This window comes from Cervus canadensis, chromosome 6, assembly GCF_019320065.1.
Source record: "Cervus canadensis isolate Bull #8, Minnesota chromosome 6, ASM1932006v1, whole genome shotgun sequence".
NCBI classification, from domain to species: domain Eukaryota; kingdom Metazoa; phylum Chordata; class Mammalia; order Artiodactyla; family Cervidae; genus Cervus; species Cervus canadensis.
The window spans coordinates 63,215,399-63,239,533 of record NC_057391.1 but is presented as its reverse complement, the minus strand read 5'-3'; the positions used below and the strand labels follow the sequence as shown (position 1 = coordinate 63,239,533).

The 24,135-nt window shown below is 42.1% G+C and overlaps 1 protein-coding gene and 1 non-coding gene across 2 annotated transcripts in view; one reads left to right on the top strand and one right to left on the bottom strand.

The window, feature by feature from the left end:
* The first annotated feature begins 771 nt into the window (after positions 1-771).
* TBPL2 (TATA-box binding protein like 2) overlaps positions 772-24,135 on the top strand; it is a 47,523-nt gene continuing 24,159 nt past the window's right edge. Inside the window, exons 1-5 of the mRNA XM_043473023.1 lie at positions 772-954; positions 9,489-9,649; positions 11,393-11,603; positions 14,702-14,853; positions 20,985-21,261. Coding sequence (XP_043328958.1) covers positions 772-954; positions 9,489-9,649; positions 11,393-11,603; positions 14,702-14,853; positions 20,985-21,261 — 984 coding nt within the window. The remainder of the gene's footprint in view (positions 955-9,488; positions 9,650-11,392; positions 11,604-14,701; positions 14,854-20,984; positions 21,262-24,135) is intronic.
* Positions 22,756-22,837, bottom strand: TRNAS-GCU. The gene has a single exon. It is a non-coding gene; the product is annotated as a tRNA-Ser (tRNA).

Here is a 24,135-nt window from a genome sequence, read left to right as displayed (position 1 = left end):
AAAGATTAAATGACTTAATGACTGAACAGCAACATTAAATAAGTTAATTCAAGTGCTCAGTAAAGGTTAGGTATATTAAAGTAATTCTTCATCTTCTTCTCCTTCTCCTTCCCCTGCTCCTTCCTCCTCCTCCTTTTCCTTCCTCCTCTCCACGCCTTCTTGAGTGCTAAGTCAATTCAGTTGTGTCCAGCTCTGTGTGACCCATGGACTGTAGCCTACCAGGTTCCTCTGTCCATAGGATTCTCCAAGCAAGAACACTGGAGTGGGTTGCCATTTCCTTCTCCAGGTGATCTTCTTGACCCGGGGATGGAACCTGGGTCTCCTGCATTGCAGGCAGATTATTTACCATCTGAGCCACCAGGAAAGCCCAGTGAAGGGAGAAGAAAGGAGAGGGGAAATTAAAGTATGTAAGTACATACACAACAGCAGAGAAAAAAACATGAATTGCTGAGATTGTTCTTACTTCCACAATGTTGTATAAATACTACAGTTCATATTTATGACTTGTTTTCCCACCATCTATCCCATGTTCCCTTGGTTTTCCACCAGCATCTCAGCTGGTTTGGACTTTTTGCCTGAAGAAGTGAACCAAACCTTAATTCCTGTGGAAGCTGAGCCTTTTGTGGTCCAGCTGCTATCGAGTGACTGTAGTTTTCCACTTACTTCTACCATTGGCAGTGGCCAAGGCAGTCCAGTGGTTCCCTTGAGTCCCGTCCACATTCCTTCTTCCCCTCATGTTGCCAGCTGGGCTCTCTGAAAGCAGATACTGAGATGGGAGTTTGGAGTGCAAGGTGCTTGTTAGGGATCAACGCCAGTGATGTTAAGGAGGCAGAAGCAGAATGGAGCATAGGAGCAAAACTGCAGTATAGCCTGGCAATGCGTAAGCCAACCTGGTGGGGAGGGAGCTCCGAGGACGTGTTGCCAGTCACTCAGTCACCGGCTATCCCAGGAAGGGTGTGGCATGTGCAAGGTGGCTCTTGGCAGCCAAAGGTCTGATATCTGGAAGCTGACTGCAGACCATGTTGTCTGTAGCTGGGCCAAAAGTCCTTCCTTCAAAGGGATCTACCCGGCTTATCTCTGTTTTTCACAGGCAGCAACTTCATTTCTTCTTAGGAGCCAGGCACAATCACCCCACCAACCTCATGAACCCCTCTTTTTGTGTCTGTTCAGCCAATGGCATGTGGAAACCTTACTTCTGATCCATTAGAACCATAATTGCATCTGCTTGTGGAAGCATTCCTCCCCCTGGGCATGACAAAGCACAGAACTTTGAAGATGGACAACGAAAATCTTGCAACTAGGTCACTGAGTGGAGTGCTCAGAGGTACCTCCACCACCTCCTTTGTCATTTGCAGCATAGAGCTGAAAATATTGTAGTTTTAGGAAAACAGATTGACCTGTTTATGTTAGAAATGGGATTCTTAACAAAATCCAAATGTAAGTCAAATTGTGGCAAACTGAATTGAATTTAAATGTATTTAAGGAAGCAATCTATAGATTCAACGCAATCCCTATCAAGCTACCAACGGTATTTTTCACAGAACTAGAGCAAATAATTTCACAATTTGTATGGAAATGCAAAAAACCTCAAATAGCCAAAGTAATCTTGAGAAAGAAGAATGGAACTGGAGGAATCAACCTGCCTGACTTCAGACTCTACTACAAAGCCACAGTCATCAAGACAGTATGGTACTGGCACAAAGACAGAAATATAGATCAATGGAACAGAATAGAAAGCCCAGAGATAAATCCACGAACCTATGGACACCTTATCTTTGACAAAGGAGGCAAGGATATACAATGGAAAAAAGACAACCTCTTTAACAAGTGGTGCTGGGAAAACTGGTCAACCACTTGTAAAAGAATGAAACTAGAACACTTTCTAACACCATACACAAAAATAAACTCAAAATGGATTAAAGATCTAAATGTAAGACCAGAAACTATAAAACTCCTAGAGGAGAACATAGGCAAAACACTCTCCGACATAAATCACAGCAGATCCTCTATGACCCACCTCCCAGAATATTGGAAATAAAAGCAAAACTAAACAAATGGGATCTAATGAAACTTAAAAGCTTTTGCACTACAAAGGAAACTATAAGTAAGGTGAAAAGACAGCCGTCAGATTGGGAGAAAATAATAGCAAATGAAGAAACAGACAAAGGATTAATCTCAAAAATATACAAGCAACTCCTGCAGCTCAATTCCAGAAAAATAAATGACCCAATCAAAAAATGGGCCAAAGAACTAAACAGACATTTCTCCAAAGAAGACATACAGATGGCTAACAAACACATGAAAAGATGCTCAACATCACTCATTATCAGAGAAATGCAAATCAAAACCACAATGAGGTACCATTACACGCCAGTCAGGATGGCTGCTATCCAAAAGTCTACAAGCAATAAATGCTGGAGAGGGTGTGGAGAAAAGGGAACCCTCTTACACTGTTGGTGGGGGATGCAAACATAGAATCAAACTATGGAAAACAGTGTGGAGATTTCTTAAAAAACTGGAAATAGAACTGCCATATGACCAGCAATACCACTTCTGGGCATACACACTGAGGAAACCAGATCTGAAAGAGACACGTGCACCCCAATGTTCATCCGCAGCACTGTTTATAATAGCCAGGACATGGAAGCAACCTAGATGCCCATCAGCAGACGAATGGATAAGGAAGCTGTGGTACATATACACCATGGAATATTACTCAGCCATTAAAAAGAATTCATTTGAATCAGTTCTAATGAGATGGATGAAACTGGAGCCCATTATACAGAGTGAAGTAACCAGAAAGATAAAGATCATTACAGCATACTAACACATATATATGGAATTTAGAAAGATGGTAATGATAACCCTATATGCAAAACAGAAAAAGAGACACAGATGTACAGAACAGACTTTTGGGACTCTGTGGGAGAAGGCGAGGATGGGATGTTTCCGAGAGAACAGCATGTATATTATCTATAGTGAAACAGATCACCAGCCCAGGTGGGATGCATGAGACAAGTGCTCGGGCCTGGTGCACTGGGAAGACCCAGAGGAATCAGGTGGAGAGGGAGGTGGGAGGGGAGATCAGGATGGGGAATACATGTAACTCCATGGCTGATTCATGTCAATGACAAAACCCACTGCAATGTTGTGAAGTAATTAGCCTCCAACTAATAAAAATAAATGAAATAAATAAATAAATAAATGCATTTGAGGAACTCACGGTGTAATGGAAATAGTTCAGCAAAATTATTTTCATTAATCAGATAGTCACTCTTTCATCCCCTAACTCACTTTTCCCACTTGCTCTCCATCTCCGTCAAATTAAAATATTTTATCAATTAACATGTTTGACATTGAGTTTCAAAAGTAATACACACCTGTACTGTTAACTACAATTTAATATCCCATAATGTTTTCTGGTAATACTGGTTTCTTGTTTCTGACAAGACACCTAGGGCTTATGAAATAACCCCAGCAGGAGGTAATGGAAAAATGAATGTAAAACCTTTTTGTTAGTGAATGAGAAAGTTAAATAAATGCCCCAGTGAAAGGGTACTAAACACTTAGTTTCATTAAGAAAACTGCTCAATAGCCTAAAGAGTTAAGGGGAGGTTTTGTGCATGACTACTGCTCATCACCATGGAAGACAGAGTGTTTCTAAGTTTTAGGAGTCAGATAAGTAAATATTTTTAAATCTTTACGATTTTATTTTAATTTCAGTTTGCTGTGGTTCTTAATAGATGCTTTAAATTTCTCTTAATTTTACCAAGACTTTATAGTTTTGCTTTCGCAATGCTCTGTAGGATTGTTTATTAACTCACACTTTCTGTCAGACCAAGAGGATATAAAATACTGTCCTTCCTCCCAAGGCGCTCACAATCTCATGGGTATGCAGAAAAGTAAATAAAAAATTATGGTGGTGCCTTAATAAAGGCATGCACAAGATTGCCTGAAAGAGAGCCACCAAGGGCAGTCAGGAAAAGTGGCACCTGGACACGTCACTCAAGCCAAGATGTAAGGTGATGTAGGAAGGAGCTGAGAATGTGCTTCTTTTGCTCTTTCTTGATCTTTCAGTTGTAAGAAGGCTCCTTCAGTTTGCCTGTGGGAAGATAAGGAGTCAACCTTCTTTCACCCCTACCACATGCACTGCCTCTCCCATTCTGCCACTCCCCTGCAAGATTCATATCAGAATCCTGGTTAGATTAACTTTATTATTTACGTTAAAGTTACAATGCAAATGCCATCCATAGTTGAGCCATTTGGCATATCCGGATAACTTTTCCTTTGTTTTCTTATCAATTATTTTTTTCATTTGCTTGGTTTTTCAGTCACAAAACATTCTATTTAGATCTCTACATCTCTGCTCCAAAAAAACTTGCATTGGTTTCATCTTCATTGATTCTAGAGTCTTAAGGCCTGCACCACATCCATAATGGTTGCCCTCCATGCTGGGGATATCAGCCTGCATTGCAGCAACCCATAGACTTGGACTTCTTCACTCTCATGCTGAGAAAGGATGGCCCTTTCTCCCTTTCTTAATTTACTCCCTCATGTTGGAGGGCACACTTCTTGACACCTCGTGAAAGAGTGTATGAGAAGTAAAATATTAGGAGATGGGACTGGGGAGGAAAAGATAGATTATCAAGGAACCTGAAGACACTTTGGGATGAGCTGGCTGTATCCATTATTTTGATTGTAGTATGATTCATAGCATCCATATGAGAAAACTCATCAAATTGTGTGTAGTATACTGTATGTCAATTATATTTCAAGTAAGCTACAAGAAAAGAAGAAGAGGGAAAAAAGATATGCATATAAACGTCAAACATTTATTAATTATATTATTAGCAAGTCTGTGGGGAAACAGGGTATTTTTGCATACCCTAACACATTGCAGTTGGGAATGCTAATGGTACAACCTTTACACAGAGGACTTGACAATATCTAGGCAAATTACAAATGTACTTAACCTTTGACCCAGTAAGTCACTTCTTAGAATCAAACAAACATTGGCAGAAATACTGAAGGATGTCTGTACGTAACTCTTCGTTGAAGCACTATTGGTGATAGCAAAAGACTGGAATCGATCTAAAGGTCCATCTGTAGAATACTGATAGGTGTTGGCACAGCTGAGTAGTGAAGCGCTACTCAGTTGAGAGAAAAAATTAAGAAGTTCTCGGTACACTGCTGTGGAGTAATCATTAGGATGTATTGTTAAGTGAAGATAGCAAGTTAGTAAACATTGAGGATATTGCTACTTTTTGTTCCTGGTAATGTTCTATTACCTGGTAATGTTCTGGGTGGTAGCTACATGGGATGCATAAAAATGTAAAACTTCACTGAGCTGTACATTTAAGTTTGGGGCACATGACCATATGTATCCTAAATCTCAATTTAAAACATTCAATGGTAGCAAACTGAGTAAAGGGTAGAGAGGAGGAAATGGAAAGAGACTTGTGGCCACAGAGAAGCACTAGCTAAAACAGATTGTACTGTCAAGGGAGAATTTTTCTCTCCCTCCTTTTTTCATTCCTTTCTTCTTCCCTTCCTTTGTGTAATGGGAAAGACTTACACTTATGTAAAAGCTAATGGCTGATGAGAAACACCAGTTAAAAATTGAAATTTTAACTTTAACTCAGTATAAGAAAAAGAAAATATAATCCACAGTGGAAAGTTGGGAGGGTATGCAAATCCAAGTACAAGTAGAGGGATTGTCCTTAGACGGAGGAGGAACATTTCTATTATTTCAATAGGGGGAAAGGAGGCTGGAATGGGGGCAGTGACAGGAATTTTGTAGGACGAGGGACACCAGGCACAACTGTGCTGTTTAAAGGAGCTAGGTGGGTAGGATATGCCCCTGGGGAGAAGAGAGAGGTAGTTGCAGAATCCAGAAAGTAGAAAGGATTTGAATAGTGTTACAGGGAGTGTGAGAGTAGGATGTAAGCTGAGCAGGAAACCTAATAGGATTGTCAGATACTAAGGGCCTAATTGACACTAAATGATCATCTGGCTTTCTCCAGCAGGGCTCAATGGAAGCAGAAAGTTGGCTCCATCCGCAGTGGGGTTTTGCCAGATTGGTACAAACAAGAAATAAGGGGGCTTAGATAATTGGCCAAGCGTGTTACTAAAATGATGAATCATTCAGTCTAAGATGGATAAACAGGGAAGCAAAGAGAGCAGAGGGCCGATTAATTAGAAACAAACAGAAGGCTTGAAGGACTGACTTTCCAGCGAGGTTGAAAAGCGGTTGTAATGGACTGGTTGAAAGCTGTGAGTCAGCATTTTCTAAAGTGTGTTCTGAAGAATATCACCATGTAAGTGGCTCACGCACTAATAATGCATCATTAAGATTTTTCTCAGACATCTTGCATAACAGGTTTACTGTGTTTAACCAAGCACTCCTGAACCCTTGAATTACTAAACCTCTTTGAATGTAACATCTACTAACACTTTCTAAGCCAGTGTTCTTCCAAACATGTTAGCAATTCTGCTTTGTATGTCACATGCTGAAACTTTTACATTAAGTGGGATGAAGTGAATATTATCACAGCATATGACCATAGTTTTATCTGTCTTAATGTATTTCAATATGAAAAGATTATTTTCCTAGTAAAAGTATGTATAAAAGTACAGTATATTTTCAGAAAGTTGAACAGGGTATGGTTTATGAGGTTAATACTGTTCAGTTTACCTTTATTCTGCTATGAAGGTGATTAAAAGACAGCACTATTGTGTCAGATAATTGGAGTCAAATTTAACCACTAAGATTATCTTAGTCTGCATTAATACTATACCTCATTTTGACCATTAAACAGCCTTCTGTTAAAACTAATTATATCCCAGCTGAAGAAAAGACACTGAATAATAAAAGTCCTGAGGTTAATCACATCAAATGTGTATTTCTAGTCTTTAAACCTCAAAATAAGATTTCTACTATATACTGTAAGAAAAATAAGGAACAGCCATTGAAATTGATAAATAGAAAAGTCTCTTTTCTTTCACTACCTTTTTTTAAGAACAATAAAATGTAAGTATCTGATGGAAACAGAATTAATGTGTTTGCTGCCCAGCCATAAGGGAGGGTTACACTTGCCCACTTCGCTGACATTAGGCTTGGCCAATGAAGTGTGAACAGAAGTGACATGAGTTACTTACAAGCAGAAATTTTAAGAGTCAGTGAATGATTCACTATGGTCTGTTTTTTACTGCCACAAGACTGCAATGTTCCAGATAGAGGCTGCTCTATCAGCCTGACTTCCTGGATAAAGGTAACACAGAGCAGATCCTCAATTAATTCTGAAAAAATGAGTCACATGAGCAAGAAATACCAAGTTTTGGGGGTCATTTATTACCACAGGTTATACTGACTCTTACAGAAATCACATTCTCCACACTACTCATTTCCCCAAACCAGCAACTGTTAGTGAACAGAAATAGAAGTAATCACCAGAAAATACAACTCCCTTCATATTGCCTCCCAGTGGTGGCAAACTGGTTTCATCACCCCCAACTACTCTAATGAACTTAATAATGGCAGCCTGAGTCAACTTCATAGAGGACTCCAAAGCCATGTCCTTGCTCAGCAGAAAAGAGTGCCATGTTTATCAGTATGTCTTTCAGTAGAAGGGGTAATGAGTTGCCCTCCCTGGCCTAAGATAGACAACCTATTCTCACTGTCATAATTTTCATAATATTTCAATATAATATCTCAAAATATCTCAATATAATATCATAATATTTCATAATATCTCAAAATATCTCAATATAATATCAAAACTATTTTTTTCCTTCTCTTTTTGTGCAAGAGGCATTATTTTTTCAATGCACCCAGAAATAAAATAAATTTTAAAAAGCTGATTTGCTAAAATACTTAGAACAACAAATAATTTTATTTTATGTACTGATGGAAGGGGAAAAAAAGGTTTCTGTCAGAGTTGATCACAGAATTTCTCCTTAGGCAGAGAACTGTCTTTGTTAAAACATCCTAAAATGGATTTTTTGGTTATTAGGATGGCCCTCTTGATCACATCTATATGGTTTGCAGAGAAAGGAAAATAATTAAACTGTTTTACACTTTTGGAGTTGTTGTTGAAGCAAAGAAAAGTCCAAGAAGAGGGTCAGATGGGGTCCAGCAACATGGCAGGAGGCCAAGGGAAAGAGACCACAGGAATTTCCCCAAAGTACACAATGGCTTAGGGACTTTAAAAAACTGAGGAGGAAAAAAAAAAAAACAAAAAACTGAGGAGGTTAAGTATTCATTTGCAAGTGTTTTGCCCTTATATTCTGTAAGGTAATACTCCTAACCCTAATAAACATAATACGCACGCGCGCGCGCACACACACACACACACACACACGCATACTTCTCTCTGTTATGGGTTGAATTATATCCTCCCAAAACGTGAATGTTGGAGTCCTAACACCCCCACACCCTGTACCTCAGAATGGGACCTTGTTTGGAAACAGGACTTGCAGATGTAATTAAGATGAGGTCATAATGGAGAAGGGTGGGCCCCTGATCCAGTGGGACTAGTGTCTTTATAGAAAGAGAAAATCCAGATACAGGGAAAACACCACATGAAGACTGGAGTTACACAGCTACAACCTAAGGAAACATTGGAAACCAGGAGAGAGGCCCGCAATCATCCTTCCCTGGTATCTTCTGAGCCGACACATAGTCCCACTGCCATCTGGATCTCAGGGTTTTAGCTTTTAGAATTGTGGGACAATAAATTTTTGTTGTTTAAGCCACTCAGTTTATATTGCTTTGTAACAACAGGCCTAGGAAACACACACACGCATAGGCAGGCATGCACTCCTTTGCCCAAATCTTTGGGAAAGTCTGCAGCCCACATAGCCAGGAACAGTGGCACTCTGGACACTGAGGGTTTATAAGGAGTCCCGTAAGTAGGCAGTATATGCCAAACGAACAGGGCATACAGAAAGCAGAAAGCAGAGTGGAGACCCAGAAAGCAGAGGAAACAGAGAGAGGGGCAGAGGGAACACAGGCTCCTTCTGTTTGTGCTGCCGGAAAGGATTTTCAGAGCTCCTGGGAAAGTATCTGAGCTACTTACTGCATACGGATGAAGATTTGAGACATTTTTTACTAAATCATAAAGGACCAAATGAACTCAGCAAGCTGGGGAAGTTAGAAACAGCTAGTGGCTGACATCTGGCTCACCCAACTAATGATGTCAAGAGGAAGTCTCTGGTTCACTGGCAGTGAGCAATTGAAGGAAACCAGCTCACAGCGCCAACCCTGAAAAAAAAGCAATCCTTGCAACAATCCAGGTTGCTCTGACCTTGGCCTAATGCTCCTGATTCCCTGGGCAGAGCTAATGAGTTTGCTGCTTTGAGGCTTTTAGAGGTAAGGGAAGAGATGAGCTTGGTCTAATGCCTGCTGACTCATAAGACACAGAGGCCCTGGCCTGCCTCTGATACGATGTGTGTGCCTGAATCCGCACTGATTTCTATTACCTCTCCAGCAAACAGAGGTTGCTAAGGACAGTCAGTTATGCATCCGGAAACGAGACCCAAGAACCCTGTCTCTGCCACCAGGGAAGACAGTGGAAAGAAGGAAAGGTCAGGTACATTTCCTCCTAACTCTCCCCTCTCAGCTCCTCTACAAGCAAGCTGCCGCCAGACAGTGAGAGCTACTGCTGTTTGCTACCAAGTAGGAGCTACGCCAACCAGAGGCAGGCTTAATGAAAGGCTGCTTCTCCTACATTGGGCATTAACTGGGTGTAGAAGTGAATCAACACCCTTCTGCTCCTTAAGCAGTGTGCAATCCAGAGTCAGTGTAAACAATGAAATAGAGGACAGGGTCAAATGAAATACAGGCCAAATGGAGCTAAAGCAACATGGCACAGATGCTCTGAAGAAAAACTGTCTTAGCTGCGTCCTGGGAGATCAAGAAGAGCTCCACGCAGAAGGTGACCGCTGAAGTCTAGGAAAAATTTCCAGGGGGAGACAATCCAGAAATGGTATTCTTGGCTGAGAGAATCATAGGAGTGGTGATAATGCTTTTTTAGAGGCTAGAAGTATAGTTTTTTTGTTTATCCCTAAAACAAAAATTCCATGCTCAGGAATTTGCACTGTATTCTCTACATGGTGGAGAAAGCAATGCAGATTGTGCAAGGCAGTCTATATTCTAGAAATGTATGTGCAACTTATGGACTCAATCAATAATGAATGCCCTGGTTGCATGCCCCTCATTCTTCCAGGCACCATGGTGCCAAAAGGAAGACCACACTCCTTACTCTCAGAGGCTACAATCAATTAAAGAGATAATGCACAGACCCAGAGTTAGAAAGAGAGCTGGGGAGGAGCACCATGGAAGCAAACTGGCCTCAGGAATCCAGAAAGCTAAAGCTGATCAGATAGTGCTTAATGGAGGGAGTGAGCTGGGACTGAGCCAAGAACAAAGTGTAGGATTGGAATTGCAGAAAGAAGGAAGAAGCACTTTCTGGGATTGAGCAAGAGGTAGGTGGGACAAAACAGCTTATACAAAGGCCGTTAGTGTAGTGGACTTAAGGATATTTTCTTGGGTTTGGAAACCATGAACAGAGGCCATCACAGGTTTTGCAAGCAGTACTGCTGTGACACTACCAAAATCATTCCTTTCCCCAAACCAATGCAGGTATGCAGGCTACAATAAAAGAACACTTTGTATTCATTCTTTCCAAGACATCAATACAACCAAACCTAGCAATGCAACCAGAAAACTGAAAACTGCAGCCTGATGCTGAAACACTTTTGTTCTTTTGTGAAACAGCACAAATTCATCAGCCTAGAAAGTCCTCAAACCTTCTGGAAGCTGCTGTCCAGGAAATGCTAGGTCAGTGCCTAGGCTCTAGGAAGTACCATGGGAGAAATGATCACACAAAATCATGGCACAAAGTTAAAAAAACCAGCTCATACCAGGCAAATCCTGCACATATGAATTCTACCACTTTAGTAGCATTGACCACAAATGATCTCTTATGTAGGAGGCAGTGTGGTCTCTGGGCAAGTCCCAAGGTTGAATCCTGGCAGCACCACTCACCGTATGACCTAAGTGCTTTAAGCTTCAATTTCCTCATCTGTAAAATGATAATATCACCTGCCTCATACTTCTGACACAAAGATGAAATGAGATAACATATGCAAAGCACCTCACATGATAATTGGCATTGAGTCAGCCCTGGGTAAACTCTGGTTCCTCTTCTTTTCCTCCCATTGGTCTCACACTATTTATAAAACCAGATCAAGAGGGTCAGCATGATTGGGGGAAACTAACCAAAGGAATATGATGTTAATAAGGCTTGAAGACTCAGACCACATTAAAGGTCTCCGAGGCATGGCCAATGTCCAACTTCTGAAAAGGCTCTGGGATTTTCATCTATTCCAGATGTCATGGCTTGATCAATGCCGTCTCCCCATCACGCTCTGCATCAGATGTTAAGATAGGATCTATTATAGAATGCTGGGATAAGGTCAGCGTAGCAGGAATAAGGCCCTGCTCCCAGTTCAGGCAGGATGGGAGCCAAGAAGCGGTGACCGAGGGTGTTGAAACAGCTTCCGAAGCTTCCAGAGGTCCAGCTCACCTAGGAGGAGCAGGGGTAGATCTAGTCAAAGAAACAGTCCTAAGATTCAGAAAAAGTCCCCAACCTAGAGTGCAGCTTGATTGCCCGAAAATCAGAACAAGTTAATAATCTGACTTGACAGGCAGCCAAAAGACTTGAGGTAGCTCATTTAACATGTGGGTGTGATGCAGGCCGGAAGACAAAAGCACATAAACAATAGCAGGTAAAATATGAATCAAGCTACTTAGCAAGTCAGACTGAGATCTACCCATTGCCAAGTCTCTTGGATTCCTACAAGATACCTTCCTCTGTCCCTTTTTTTCCCTTCCAATCCTTTTGCCTTATTTCAGGCCCCTATTACCTCTTGGGCTTCCCCAGTGGTTCAACAGTAAAGAACCTAACTGCCAATGCAGATAATGTGGGTTTGATCCCTGGGACAGGAAGATCCCTTGCAGGAGGCTATGGCACTTCACTCCAGTATTCTTACCTGGAAAATTCCATGGACAGAGGAGCCTGGAGGGCTACAGTCCATGGGGTTGCAAAGAGTTGGACATGACCTAAGCAACTTAACACATACCCATTATCTCCTACTTTTAGGCGGTACAGTGATAAAGAATTCACCTACCAGTGAGAAGATGCAAAGAGATGTGGGTTTGATCCCTGAGTTGAGAAGATCCCCTGGAAAAGGAAATGGCAACCCACTCCAGAATTCTTGCCTGGAAAATTCCATGGACAGAGGAGCCTGGCGGGCTATCCTGCATGGGGTCACAAAGAGTCAGACATGACTGAGTACACACACACGCACCACCTCTTGCCAGCTCAGGGATACCTTAATTTTCTAATTAATTTTCCTCATTGCTCAGCAAATAAAATCTAGATTGCCTAACCTGAAATTCACCGCCCTCCATCATATGATATGACCTCCATCTTCAACACCCTGTTCCCTTTCAGGATCTTTATACTTCAACCAAACTGAAAGAGACACACACACACATCTCTGTATTTTTCCACTTTAGTGTCTTAGCTTGAGCTGTTGTTTCCCAGAGATTCTCACATACCCTTTGTATTCATTTCCCAGGGCTGCCACAATAAATATCACAAACTGGGTGGCTTTAAACAAGAGAAATTTATTCTCCCACAATCCTGGAAGCCATGAGTCCAAAATCAAGGTGCTGGCAGGGTTGGTTCTCTCAGGGACAATCTGTTTCATCCTCTCTCCTAGCATTTGGTGGCTGCCAGCACCCCTGAATTAGGGCTGCCAATCTCTGTCTTCATTCCTCTTGGCCTTCTCTCTGTGCATCAGTATCTCCAATCTCCCCCTGCCTTTCTCTTAAAAGGGTGCTTGTCACAGGATGATCTCATCTCGAGCTCCTTATCTGGATTACACCTACAGGAACTCTTTTCCCAGATAGTCACATTCCCAGTTTGGAAGAGGATGTGTCTTTTGGGGGGCCACAATTCAACCCCCTGTGGGCGAAGTCGCTTCAGTCGTGTCCGACTCCATGACCCTATGGACTGCAGCCCACCAAGGTCCTCTGTCCATGGGGATTCTCCAGGCAAGAGTACCAGAGTGGGTTGCCACTCCCTCCTCTAGGGGAGCTTTCTGACCCAAGGATCGAACCAGCATCTCTTACGTCTCCTGCATTGACAGGTGGGTTCTTTACCACTAGCGCCACCTGGGAAGCCCATTCAACTCCCCCTATGTTCTCCAATACTTTGTTTTAACGCTGCTTCCTCTGTGAAGAATGCCCTGATGGCGATACACAGGAAGTAATCCTTCCCTGTTACAATCTATCAGGACACTGAACTGAATCCTCCTTGGTGTTACTGCCTGCTGGTATGCAGGACTCATCTCCGTGTGAGTTACTTCACAGAAAGTAACTTCCAAGTAACTCACACTGAGGCCTGCATACCAGCAGGCAATAACACCAAGGAGGATTTAGTTAAGTTGAAGGCAGGTTCTTTACCGTCTGAGCCCCCAGGGAAGCCCAAGAATACTGTAGTGGGTTGCCATTCTCTTCTCCAGGGGATGTTCCCAATTCACAGATCAAATCCAGGTGTCCTGCATTACAGGCATATCCTTTATCAGCTTAGACACCAAGGAAGCCCCTTACTTTCACAGACCTCAGTTTCCTCATCTTTGAAAATGAGATGATAATTACATTTTCTTATAGCACTGCTTTGATTAAAAAAAAAAAAAAAAACTTCTTTTTTTAGTCATATGGCCTGCAGGATCTTAGTTCCCCACCAGGGATGGAACCCATGCCTCTTGCAGTGAAAGCATGGAGTCTTAACCACTGGACCACCAGGGAAGTCCAAATAAAAAGATACTGAAGGGGCCTTAAGGCAGAGCCTGGAAACAGTAAAATATCAGTAAGTGTTGTTATTATTATTATCTTTATTGTGGCGGATTTTATCACTTTCCCTAATATTGCAAGTTCCTTAAAGACAGACATCTCTGTATCCTCCATGGCATCTAAGAAGTGTCTTGCACAGAGTAAAGAATATTGGGGGAAAATGATAGATAAGTTGCCTTGAAATAAAACAGTCATCACAGAGACATATTTGGAAATGTTGTGAAGGAGTGAGCGCTCTATCCAGCCCCCTATCAGCAGTGAAGTGCTCAAGTCTTCCCCAAAGGTGGGGAGTCTCTTCTTGGCCACTCCCAGGACCTTGCTGCCAACAGCTACTCCCTGTGACTTACAAGAAGCACAACTGGGAGATTTGTCACTCGGTGGCCCTTCTGAGTAAGCATAGCACATCCAAGGAGAATTCATTTTCATAAAAAGCATCATCTGTGGATTTGTCATCATGGTAATTATATTTTATCATTCTCATTGTACCTCTTAGCATTGATGTGACTCTGAAATAGAAGGGAAAAAAGGGGGTGGGGAGGGGCTGGCTCCTGGTTTAAGGGAAAAGTGACTCAGTAGCCCTAAGCAGCCTCTTCAGAACTGGGTAGGTGTGCTGACTCATCTCCCAAAGGCTGCTCCCCTCAAGGGCCTCTCGGGAATGTGGAAACCTTCACTGCCCTGCTGGTTCTTTCAGCACACGATACTCTCCCCAATGTGATCTCATGTGCTATTTCTAAAGGGTCAAGGCTCCTGAGAAATGGTGCTTTTCTTTTGTTTTAGAATACTCTAAAGTTTTCTAAAAGATGTTCACCATTAGACGTGAGGGCTGGCAGTCACTGCCACTTGGCTGCAGATAATATTCCTGGTAACCCTACCATCATTGACTGGGCACTTAGTAAGCGCCAGGCACTGTGTTCTACTGATTATTGCTTGTAATCCTCACCACAAATCTAAGAGAAACCTGTGATTAGCTCCATTTCACAGGGGAGAAACTTCAGGCTTATAGATAATAAATAACACCTACAATCACAATCCTTGTGCGTGATGAAACTAAGATTCCAACTGGATCTAACTGCCAAGTTCAGACTCTTAACCACCGAACACTACTACCTCCTAATATGCATCCACATATTCCTCTCTTCCAAGCAGAGAACAAAAACAATCTTCTTGCATTTCCCAGGTTAAAAATACTGAGGCAGACCCTTCACAGATGGGTAAACAGCTGCAATCTCAGAAGTTTACCTGATTTCGCATAAGAAATATAAACACATTTTAAGTTTCCTGAGAATGCGTATCAGAATTAAAATTTTAAATGTTAATTTTGGAGGCAGGAAAGATAGTGTTGGAGAGTCATTCCCAACTTGCCTCTAATTATACAGCATGCAAGCACAGGCATGTGCAAAGATTCATATTTTAGCAAGGTGTGTACAAAGCGTAGTTGAAAGAGAAGACAGAAGCGGAAACCCTTATACATATTTTCCCAAGCAGATGCTGGAAAACCTGATCTGCTGTGCCTGATAGGGCAGGTAGAGCAGACTTCTGCCATCAGGTTTCCCTGGATGTATTCAGTTTGGGAAATGATAAAGCAACTCCATCCTGTCCAGAATCAGTACTGATAGATACGGTTTCGTTTCCATGTAACAACTGCCGAAACTATGCTCATACATAACACTTGCTATCTATAGGCTTTTGAAAGTAATGTATTCTTTATTGTAGAAACTCCCTAATGGTACAAGTAGAAAGAAAATAATGAGGATGAATCAAAAAGAGAAGAGAACTTGTGAAATTTTAACTTTTTCATTTTACAAGAAATTGAGCCATTTTTCTGCGAAAATTATAACACAGCAAGTCTTCTTTTCATGCTGAGCACAGTGCCAGCTGAGGAGGAAAGCAGTGGCATTATCAGGGAGGCACTGTGGCGTGGTCACCAGGCAAGATTTGCCCTGGACTAAGAGTGGTGAGCCAAGGCTGTGGTTACTAAGAAGGGTATTTGTGACTGTGCTTCAGAGCCTCCTCGGTTAAGTCCTAACCCAGGCTTCTTCCCAGATGCTGACTTTTATGCTCCAAATCCACTGAAAAGGGAAAGGATGAGTTATTGCAGGATATTTTTATTTCAAATAATTACTGAAAGGAAGAGAATTCATCAAATTTTGATCTATACAAGACCTTCAAGCAGTGCTCAAATCCACCTACCTCTTCTTGTGTATAAAATCCCTGTCAGGAGCACTGACATTTCAATGCAGAGATTCATCATAATGAATGTCCAGGGCTCCCCAAAAGAAAGAGAAGGCTGCACCCAGCAAAACTGGCACCAGGTTAAAAAACGTTCTCTCCTAACATGGCCTCAAGAAACCTAATGACTTTGCAAACTCTCGTTTCTCAGATTATTCCTAAGCAGCAAAATTGCCCCTCACTTCTACACCTATCAAGGTGGTATGAACGTAGATTACTCTAAAGCACTTTCAGTTGCTTTAGCCACTGAAAAAATTGAATCCCCTTGTATAATTATGTAAAAATATATTTGCACTGATTGGTACAGTGACAAATCCTAATTCTTTTTTTGCCATATCCTGCAGTTTGCAGGATCTTAGCTCCCTGACCAGGGACTGAACCTGCACCCTTGCCCCTGGCAGTGAAAGCTTGAAGTCCTAACCACTGGGTGGACAGGGAATTCCCTAATTCTAGTTAGCAATATTTTTGGAAGTACCCCCTGGTCTTTTGAGCACTGAATAATATTCACTTTTTATTTTAACATCTAGGGGTGCAAGGACTCCTTTGTATTCTGTCTCCAAAAGCTGTTTGCTCCCCAAACAAGGAGTTCCTTCCTGGAGAGGAAAGAGCACCCTCTAGGAAACACCTAGAAACAGTGTTTCCTAAAGTTTCATCAACAGTGAAATTCCATCTCCATTCTGCAGCAAGCAATGTGATTGCCTTTTAGCAGCTAAGGCCCAGCACTTAGGGCCTACAAGATTTACAAGGGCCAATAAAATTGTTTGAGAGCTGAGAAAAATCCATTGGCTCCAAAGTCTTTTAAATTCAAAATTGAAACTAGCACATTAGATTAAATGTTTACAAAATGTGACATATCAACTAATCACAGCAATTCAACTATTAAATAGTTACATATAAATTACATTTAATGTGAGATGTGGGTTCTTTTTAATATTTTCTACGATGAGGGACAACCTCTTAAAGTAAGAGTTAAAAGCCTATTTTTCACAGAGTTGACCTCTCTTAAAGAGTCTTCATGATCATTGACACGGTCCATCTAAGTCTTGGTGTTACTCTCCTTTTTTTTTTTTTTTTTATATATATGATCGAAGTATAGTTGACTTACAATGTTTCAGGTTTGGCATTACTCTCTTAAAGACATTAAAAACAATACTTCATGCAAAGTGCTTGGTAAAAGTTTACACATTCTCCCATTTAACTCATTTCATCTTTACAATAGTAAATTACGAAATAATGAATTAAAACGCTTGGATACAGTGGGCTTTTTGTACACCGCCCCATTTTTTTTTCGAAATACAAAATATTACAAATTCTGAACTACAAAACAGACAAAAAAGCTTCAGAATAAAAACAGATTAACAAGCACAGTGCAAATGAAAACAAACTACTAATCTGAAATGGCATATGTAGACTATCTTGATGGGGGAACAATACATAGCATGTGGCTTCAGAGTTACATATTCTGAATAGGAGCTGAGTGACCTGGAACAAGTTACTTAACCACTCTGTGCCTCAGTATCCTCAACTGTAAAATGATAAAAGAGTATTAGGTAAAGAATCACGTGCAATGCAGGAGATCTGGGTTCGTTCCCTAGGTCAGGAAGATCCCCTGGAGAAGGGAATGGCTACCCACTCCAGTATCCTTCCCTGGAGAACTCCATGGACAGAGGAGCCTGGCGGGCTACAGTCCATGGAGTCACAGAGTCTGACACTACTGAGCGAACACGTTCACTTTACCTCACAGAGTTATTGTGATGTTTGAGTTCATAGATATGAAATACTTAGAATATAGCTTGGCCCGTCGTAAGAGGTAACAAATGCCAGCAATCAGTTATTATTTAGCAAAACCATACCAATCTTTGATTCTCAAAAATAAAACAATTTAAGATATTGAATAAATTAACTCTTACCATAGCTGAAAACATCTACAAAAACAGTCATTCATCTTTTATTTTGAAACTCTATTTGAAAATAACTTCAAACTCAGAATTATTAACATTTTATTCATTCACCTTATCATTTGCCCAGCAGATCACTGCAAATCTGTGTCCCTACTTCTTATTCATAACTTATGATGTATGTGTTTTCTTTTGATGTGCAACAAATCACAAGTTTGGTGGTTCAAAACCATACCTTTTTATAAGATCACATAAATCTGTTTATAAGATTCTGACCTTTTATAAGGTCAGAAGTCTGAGCACAGCATGACCAGACTCTCTGCTCAGAGCTTACATGACTGAAATGAAGGTCATGGCTAGGCTGAGTTTCTTTCAGGGACTCCTTTCTCTGTTGCCTGTCAAATTTAGATCCTTGAAGCTGTAGGACTGAGGTCTCCATTTCTTTGCTGGTGTCAAGTGTGGGCCACTCTCAGCTCCTCCAAGTCACCCACCCTCTCTGCAACGTGACCCCATCCATCTCCAAAGCAGCAATGGAGAATCTCCCTCATGACAATCGTTCTCAAGTTTTGGATCTTTCTCCCAAGAAAGGGCCCAGGTCCTTATAAGCCCTCGCCTGATGAGTTGATTAGGTCAGTCTCACTCAGGATAATGTCTCTCTTTCTTAAAGTTAACTGGTTTGGGACCTCAATTAAGCCTGCAAAACCCCTTTACAGCAGCACCTGGATTATTGTTTGAATAACTGGGAGAAGGTGGAAATTTGGGGGATCATCTCAGGATTCCACCTACCACATATGATGAGATACTTTATAAGCATGTATTTTAGCCTGCTAGGGCTGCCACAGCAGAATATCACAGACAGAATGGCTTAAACAACAAAAATTTATTTATTTTTTTTACAGTTCTGGAGGCTGAAAGTCCCAGATCAAGGAGTCAGAAGGTCTGGTTTTTCCTGAGGCCCTTCTCCGTGGCTTGAAGATGGCCACCTTCTTACTGTGTCCTCACAGGGTCTGATGTCTCTCTCTTTCTCCTTTTAAGGACACAAGTTACACAGATTAGGTTTCTAGCATATGAATTTGGGGGGAAGGGGCAAGACACAATTTGGTCCTTATCTGTCTAATAACAAAACTAAGAGCTAATATTTGAGCTATTTGAGCTACTAAACAGGTATTATGCTAAACATTTTTGATAAGCATCTTATTAAATATAAATTATTAGATTAAATAATGCATTAGTATAACTATTATATAAAATCCCAGCTTTGTCAAAATATATCCTATATTCTTGATTAGAAATTGTATCTGATTTTTAGACCTGATTTTTAGAGTTCTCTGTCTCTACTATATTACATTCTGAGGACAGTTTTTCATTCACTGATCAAATTTTACTGATTACCTATGAGCTTGGTTCAAAGGCACAAAGATGGGAGTAATTAACAATCCTCCTCTCAGAGAGCATAGGCTAGAATGGGGACATGCATGTCTCCATTTTGAAATATCTCATATTAAGAGTTTCAATTGTATTTATAGACCCATTCTGCACATGTAAGTTCTTATGAAAGCTGAGGCAATAAAAATTAAAATAATAATTTCAAGAAAGAGGAAAATCTTCTGGTTATTTGGTTTTACATTACCTTCCTGAACTGCATCAACCCTAACTGTGGACTTCCCAGGTGGCACAAATGGTAAAGAACCAGCCTGCCAATGCAGGGGATATAAGAGACGTGATATAATCACCAATCCCTGGGTGGGGAAGATCCCCTGGAGAAGGAAATGGCAACCCACTCCAGTAAGGTTGCCTGGAGAATTCCATGGACGGAGGAGCCTGGTGGGCTACAGTCCATGGGGTTGCACAGAGTCAGACACGACTGCAGAGGCTTAGCGCTGCACAAACCTAACTGCACAGCAACATGTTCTTTTATATGTGGCTTTAGACTGAATTTTCTGAAATTGAAAAAAAGCCAGCTGGGATTTGAAAGTGAGGAGTGATTATAACACAAAAGTCCAACACTTGACTGGGTGAAAGTGCCTAAAATTCCACTCAAATTACTCAAGAAAAAAAAAATTCTATTAATAAAAAGCTTTTTCTTACTGCCCAACCCATTTCATGCTGCTAACACTGAACTCCAAAAATCACTGCAGATGGTGACTGCAGCCATGAAATTAAAAGACGCTTGCTCCTTGGAAGAAAAGCTATGACAAATCAAGACAGTGTATTAAAAAGCAGAGACATTATTTTGCTGACAAGGGTCCACATAGTCAAAGCTATGATTTTTCCAGTAGTCATGTACAGATGTGACAGTTGGACCATAAAGAAGGCTGAGCGCCAAAGAAATTATGCTTTCGAATTGTGGTGCTGGAGGAGATTTTTTGAGAGTCCCTTGGACGGCAAGAAGGTCAAACCAATCAATCCTAAAGGAAATCAACTCTGAATATTCAATGGAAAGACTGATGCTGAAGGTCCAATACTTTGGCCACCTGATACAAAGAACTGACTCATTGGAAAAGACCCTGATGCTGGGAAAGATTGAGGACAGGAGGAGAAGGGGTGGGGGACGCGGAGACAGAGGATGAGATGCTCAGATAGCATCACCGACTCAGAGGACATGTGTTTGAGTAAACTCTGGGAGATTGTGAAGGACAGGGAAGCCTGGCGTGCTGCCGTCCATGGGCTCCCAAAGAGTCAGACACGACTTAGTGACTGAACAACACTGAGACCTTTCCACCTACAGAAGGCAAAGGCAGCATTTGCAGGTGGAAGGAGCTCTCCAGATTGGTAGGCCCATTGCCTCTCAGTTGTGGGCCGAGTGCAATGATTACACTCAGGCAAGAATAGTCTTCCCGCCCCAGCCCTCCTTCCCCAGCAAGGTAAGGGATTCATGGGCCGGGTGCTGAGCTCTGCAACCCCCTCCCTGGTTCATCATCCGTTCCCTCCAGCCTTCTACGGGAGCGTGGACTAGGCGGACCCCGCGAGGCCCCCTGCCCGGCCCCTGGTCCCCTGCTCCCAGCCCGGCCCAGGCCCCGCCTCGCCACGAGCAGCCGCGGGCCAATAAATGGCTTCTGGGCCCCACACGCCTGGCCAGCTCAGCCACAGCTCTATTCGCGCTGGCTCTTCCCCCTATTCCCAACCCCTCAACTCCCACCAGTGAGCCCTCCACCCATGGAGGAGGAGAAGACGTACCTGGAGCTCTACTTGGACCAGTGCTCTGCCCAGGTGAGCCTGGAAGCCGCTGCCACTGTCCCAGAGTCAGGGCCCACGTCCCGCGCACCCAGGAGTCTGCCTTTATTTTATCTCTAGTAAAACTCCTAGCGACCCTAGGAGGTGGGCTTCATTATCCCCACCGCTCAGTTGAAAAACCAGAAGGTTGGAGAGATGAATTAACTTACTAAAGGTTGCTGGTCCAGTGTGGATACAAATTGGAGACACCTGTGGCTTCTTTCAGTTTGTGATTCTTACATTTTGAGTTTTTGCTTTTTAATCTAAAAACTGTAGAACACAGAGGAAGGAGTCCTCAAAAAGAAAAACAAGGGACTTCCCTGTTGGTTCAGTGGTTAAAACTCTTAGGGCCCTGGGTTTCCATCACCGCTAAGGAAATTAAGATCATGTGGCCGAGCCAAAAACAAGTGAAAAAGCAAGAGAGCAACTTGTAGAGGGGGTGGTGGTGGTTGGGGGGTGATTAAATAGACCAGTGATTAGCAGTGAAGTAGAAATAGTGAAGTCCCACAGCATTTAACATTGCAAAGGAGAGCCCAAGCTGGGAAGATTCCGTGAAAGATGAGTTAACGGCTCTGTAAAGACAGTTTAACAAAAAGCTTCTTCAGGTATAAGGCTATACTGTGTATACTTAGGGAATACTCTGTAAGCTTATTCTCTAAGTGTATCCCTATAAGTAAACTCAGACAGGAGGCTGTCAGGGTTCCACTGACATAAAACATCCCTCTTCAATATCTCGTTGCCATTGCCTCAAATTCCTTGTTGAAGTTCAGTTCTTTGGGTGGGAGTTTTGCTTTCTGCTAAAATGCCACAATGGGAAAAAGGAGGGGAGTCACCGATGTTGCAGACATTAGTGCTTTAGTGTAAATCGGCTGATGGAATCTTTCTGGCTAGAACAGAAGAGGCCACGGAAACAATGGAGAGGAATCTGGGCCGCTGTCCCCACCTCACTTTCCCTAGGGCCCACCTGTGGGGTGGGGGTGGAGGGAGATAGGGGCTAATAACATAATTCAAAATGAAATAAGGTCAAATCTTATTTTAAGAGAATAACTGCATTCTTCTAAGTGTTTTTGTCTAACATTTAGTCACCGCTGCCATCTGCTGGACTTGTGGTAACAGCACTATCAATAGGATCTGAAAGTGAAAGAGTAAAAGTGAAAGTCGCTCAGTCCTGCTGACTCTTTGCGACCCCATGGCCTATACAGTCCATGGAATTCTCTAGGCCAGGAAACTGGAGTGGGTAGCCTTTCCCTTCTCCAGGGGATCTTCCCAGCCCAGGGATCGAACCCAGGTCTACCCACATTGCAGGCAGATTCTTTACCAGCTGAGCCACAAGGGAAGCCCAAGAATATTGGAGTGGGTAGCCTATCCCTTTTCCGGCAGATCTTCACCCAGGAATCAAACCAGGGTTTCCTGCTTTGCAGGCGGATTCTTTACAACTGAGCTATCAGGGAAGCCCCATAAAATGCAAAGAGGGCCACAGAAGCCACAGGCCGACGAGGATGGGATTCGAACCCACGTGTGCAGAGCACAATGGATTAGCAGTCCATCGCCTTAACCACTCGGCCACCTCGTCCCAGTAGGATCTAGCCAGACTTCTTATGGGCTTCCCTGGTGGCTCAGATGGTAAAGAATCTGACTATAATGCAGGAGACCCAGGTTCCATCACTGGGTTGAGAAGACACTCTGGAGGAGGGCATGTCAATCCACTTCAGTATCCTTGCCTGGAGAATCCCATGGACAGAGGAGTCTGGTGGGCTGCAGTCTATAGGTTCTCACAGAGTCAGACACAACTAAAGTGACTTAGTACACAGCACACACAGATTATATATATATATATATATACATATATATGTATATATATATTCTTCCCATGTGGCACAGTGGTAAAGAATATGAGTTCCATCTCTGGGTCAGGAAGATCCCCTGGAGTAGGAAATGGCAACCCACTCCAGTACTCTTGCCTGGAAAATTCTATGGACAGAAGAGCCTGGCGGGCTACAGTCTATAGGGTTGCGAAGAGCCGGACACGACTGAGCACACACTTATAGCCAGACATATTAGCTGAGATAACTGTCATGGAGAAGACACAGCACGAGGCATTCATGACTGTTCAATTGTTAGAAGTAAGACCTCCTGACAGGTGAGGTTATCCTGCCAGCTAGTGGTCAAAATATAGAATCCAGGCATGCAACTTGGGTGACGTGGGTGGTAATGCGTACCAACAATTTTTTTCCATAACAAAGGCCATGAGTTTTATATTAGCTGTTTCCCTCAGTTGCATACCTCATTCCCTCGGTTGATGATAATGGAAGTTGATCAGCCTTCCCTGGGCTGGAAATACAATACATTGATTTAAACCAGTCTTTCCATTTAAATTTCAATAACTTTCCCCCTATGCACATAAATGGAATGATTTCTTATCTCTCCTTTGACTAGAAGGAATAAAGATGAGTCCTTTGTGGAGGCTTGATTAGCACTCAAGGCTGTATCCTCAGCTTCCTTCATTTACTGCTCTTCTCTTTAAAATATGATTTTAAAACAAAAAAAAAAAAAAAAAACACCTTTAAGTCAACTTAAGTTTATAATCAACTTAGGGAGTACAGAAAAATCTGTACTTTTCAAAATACAGATTTAAAGCATGATTGCCAACTTACCTGAATTACAGAAGTGGATTTACAGTAGTAACTTACTACAAATCTAACCAAAGAAAAATGTTTTATGAAACATGCCTTTTCTGTATTTTAAGATACACTTTCCTGTTTTCAGGAAGTGTGTTGTAACCCTAGAGTAGAACTTTAAGGAGACTTTGTGGAAAGGGCAGGGTGTGAATATAAACTATCTGAACAGCCTCCTCCTGAACACACTGCCTGC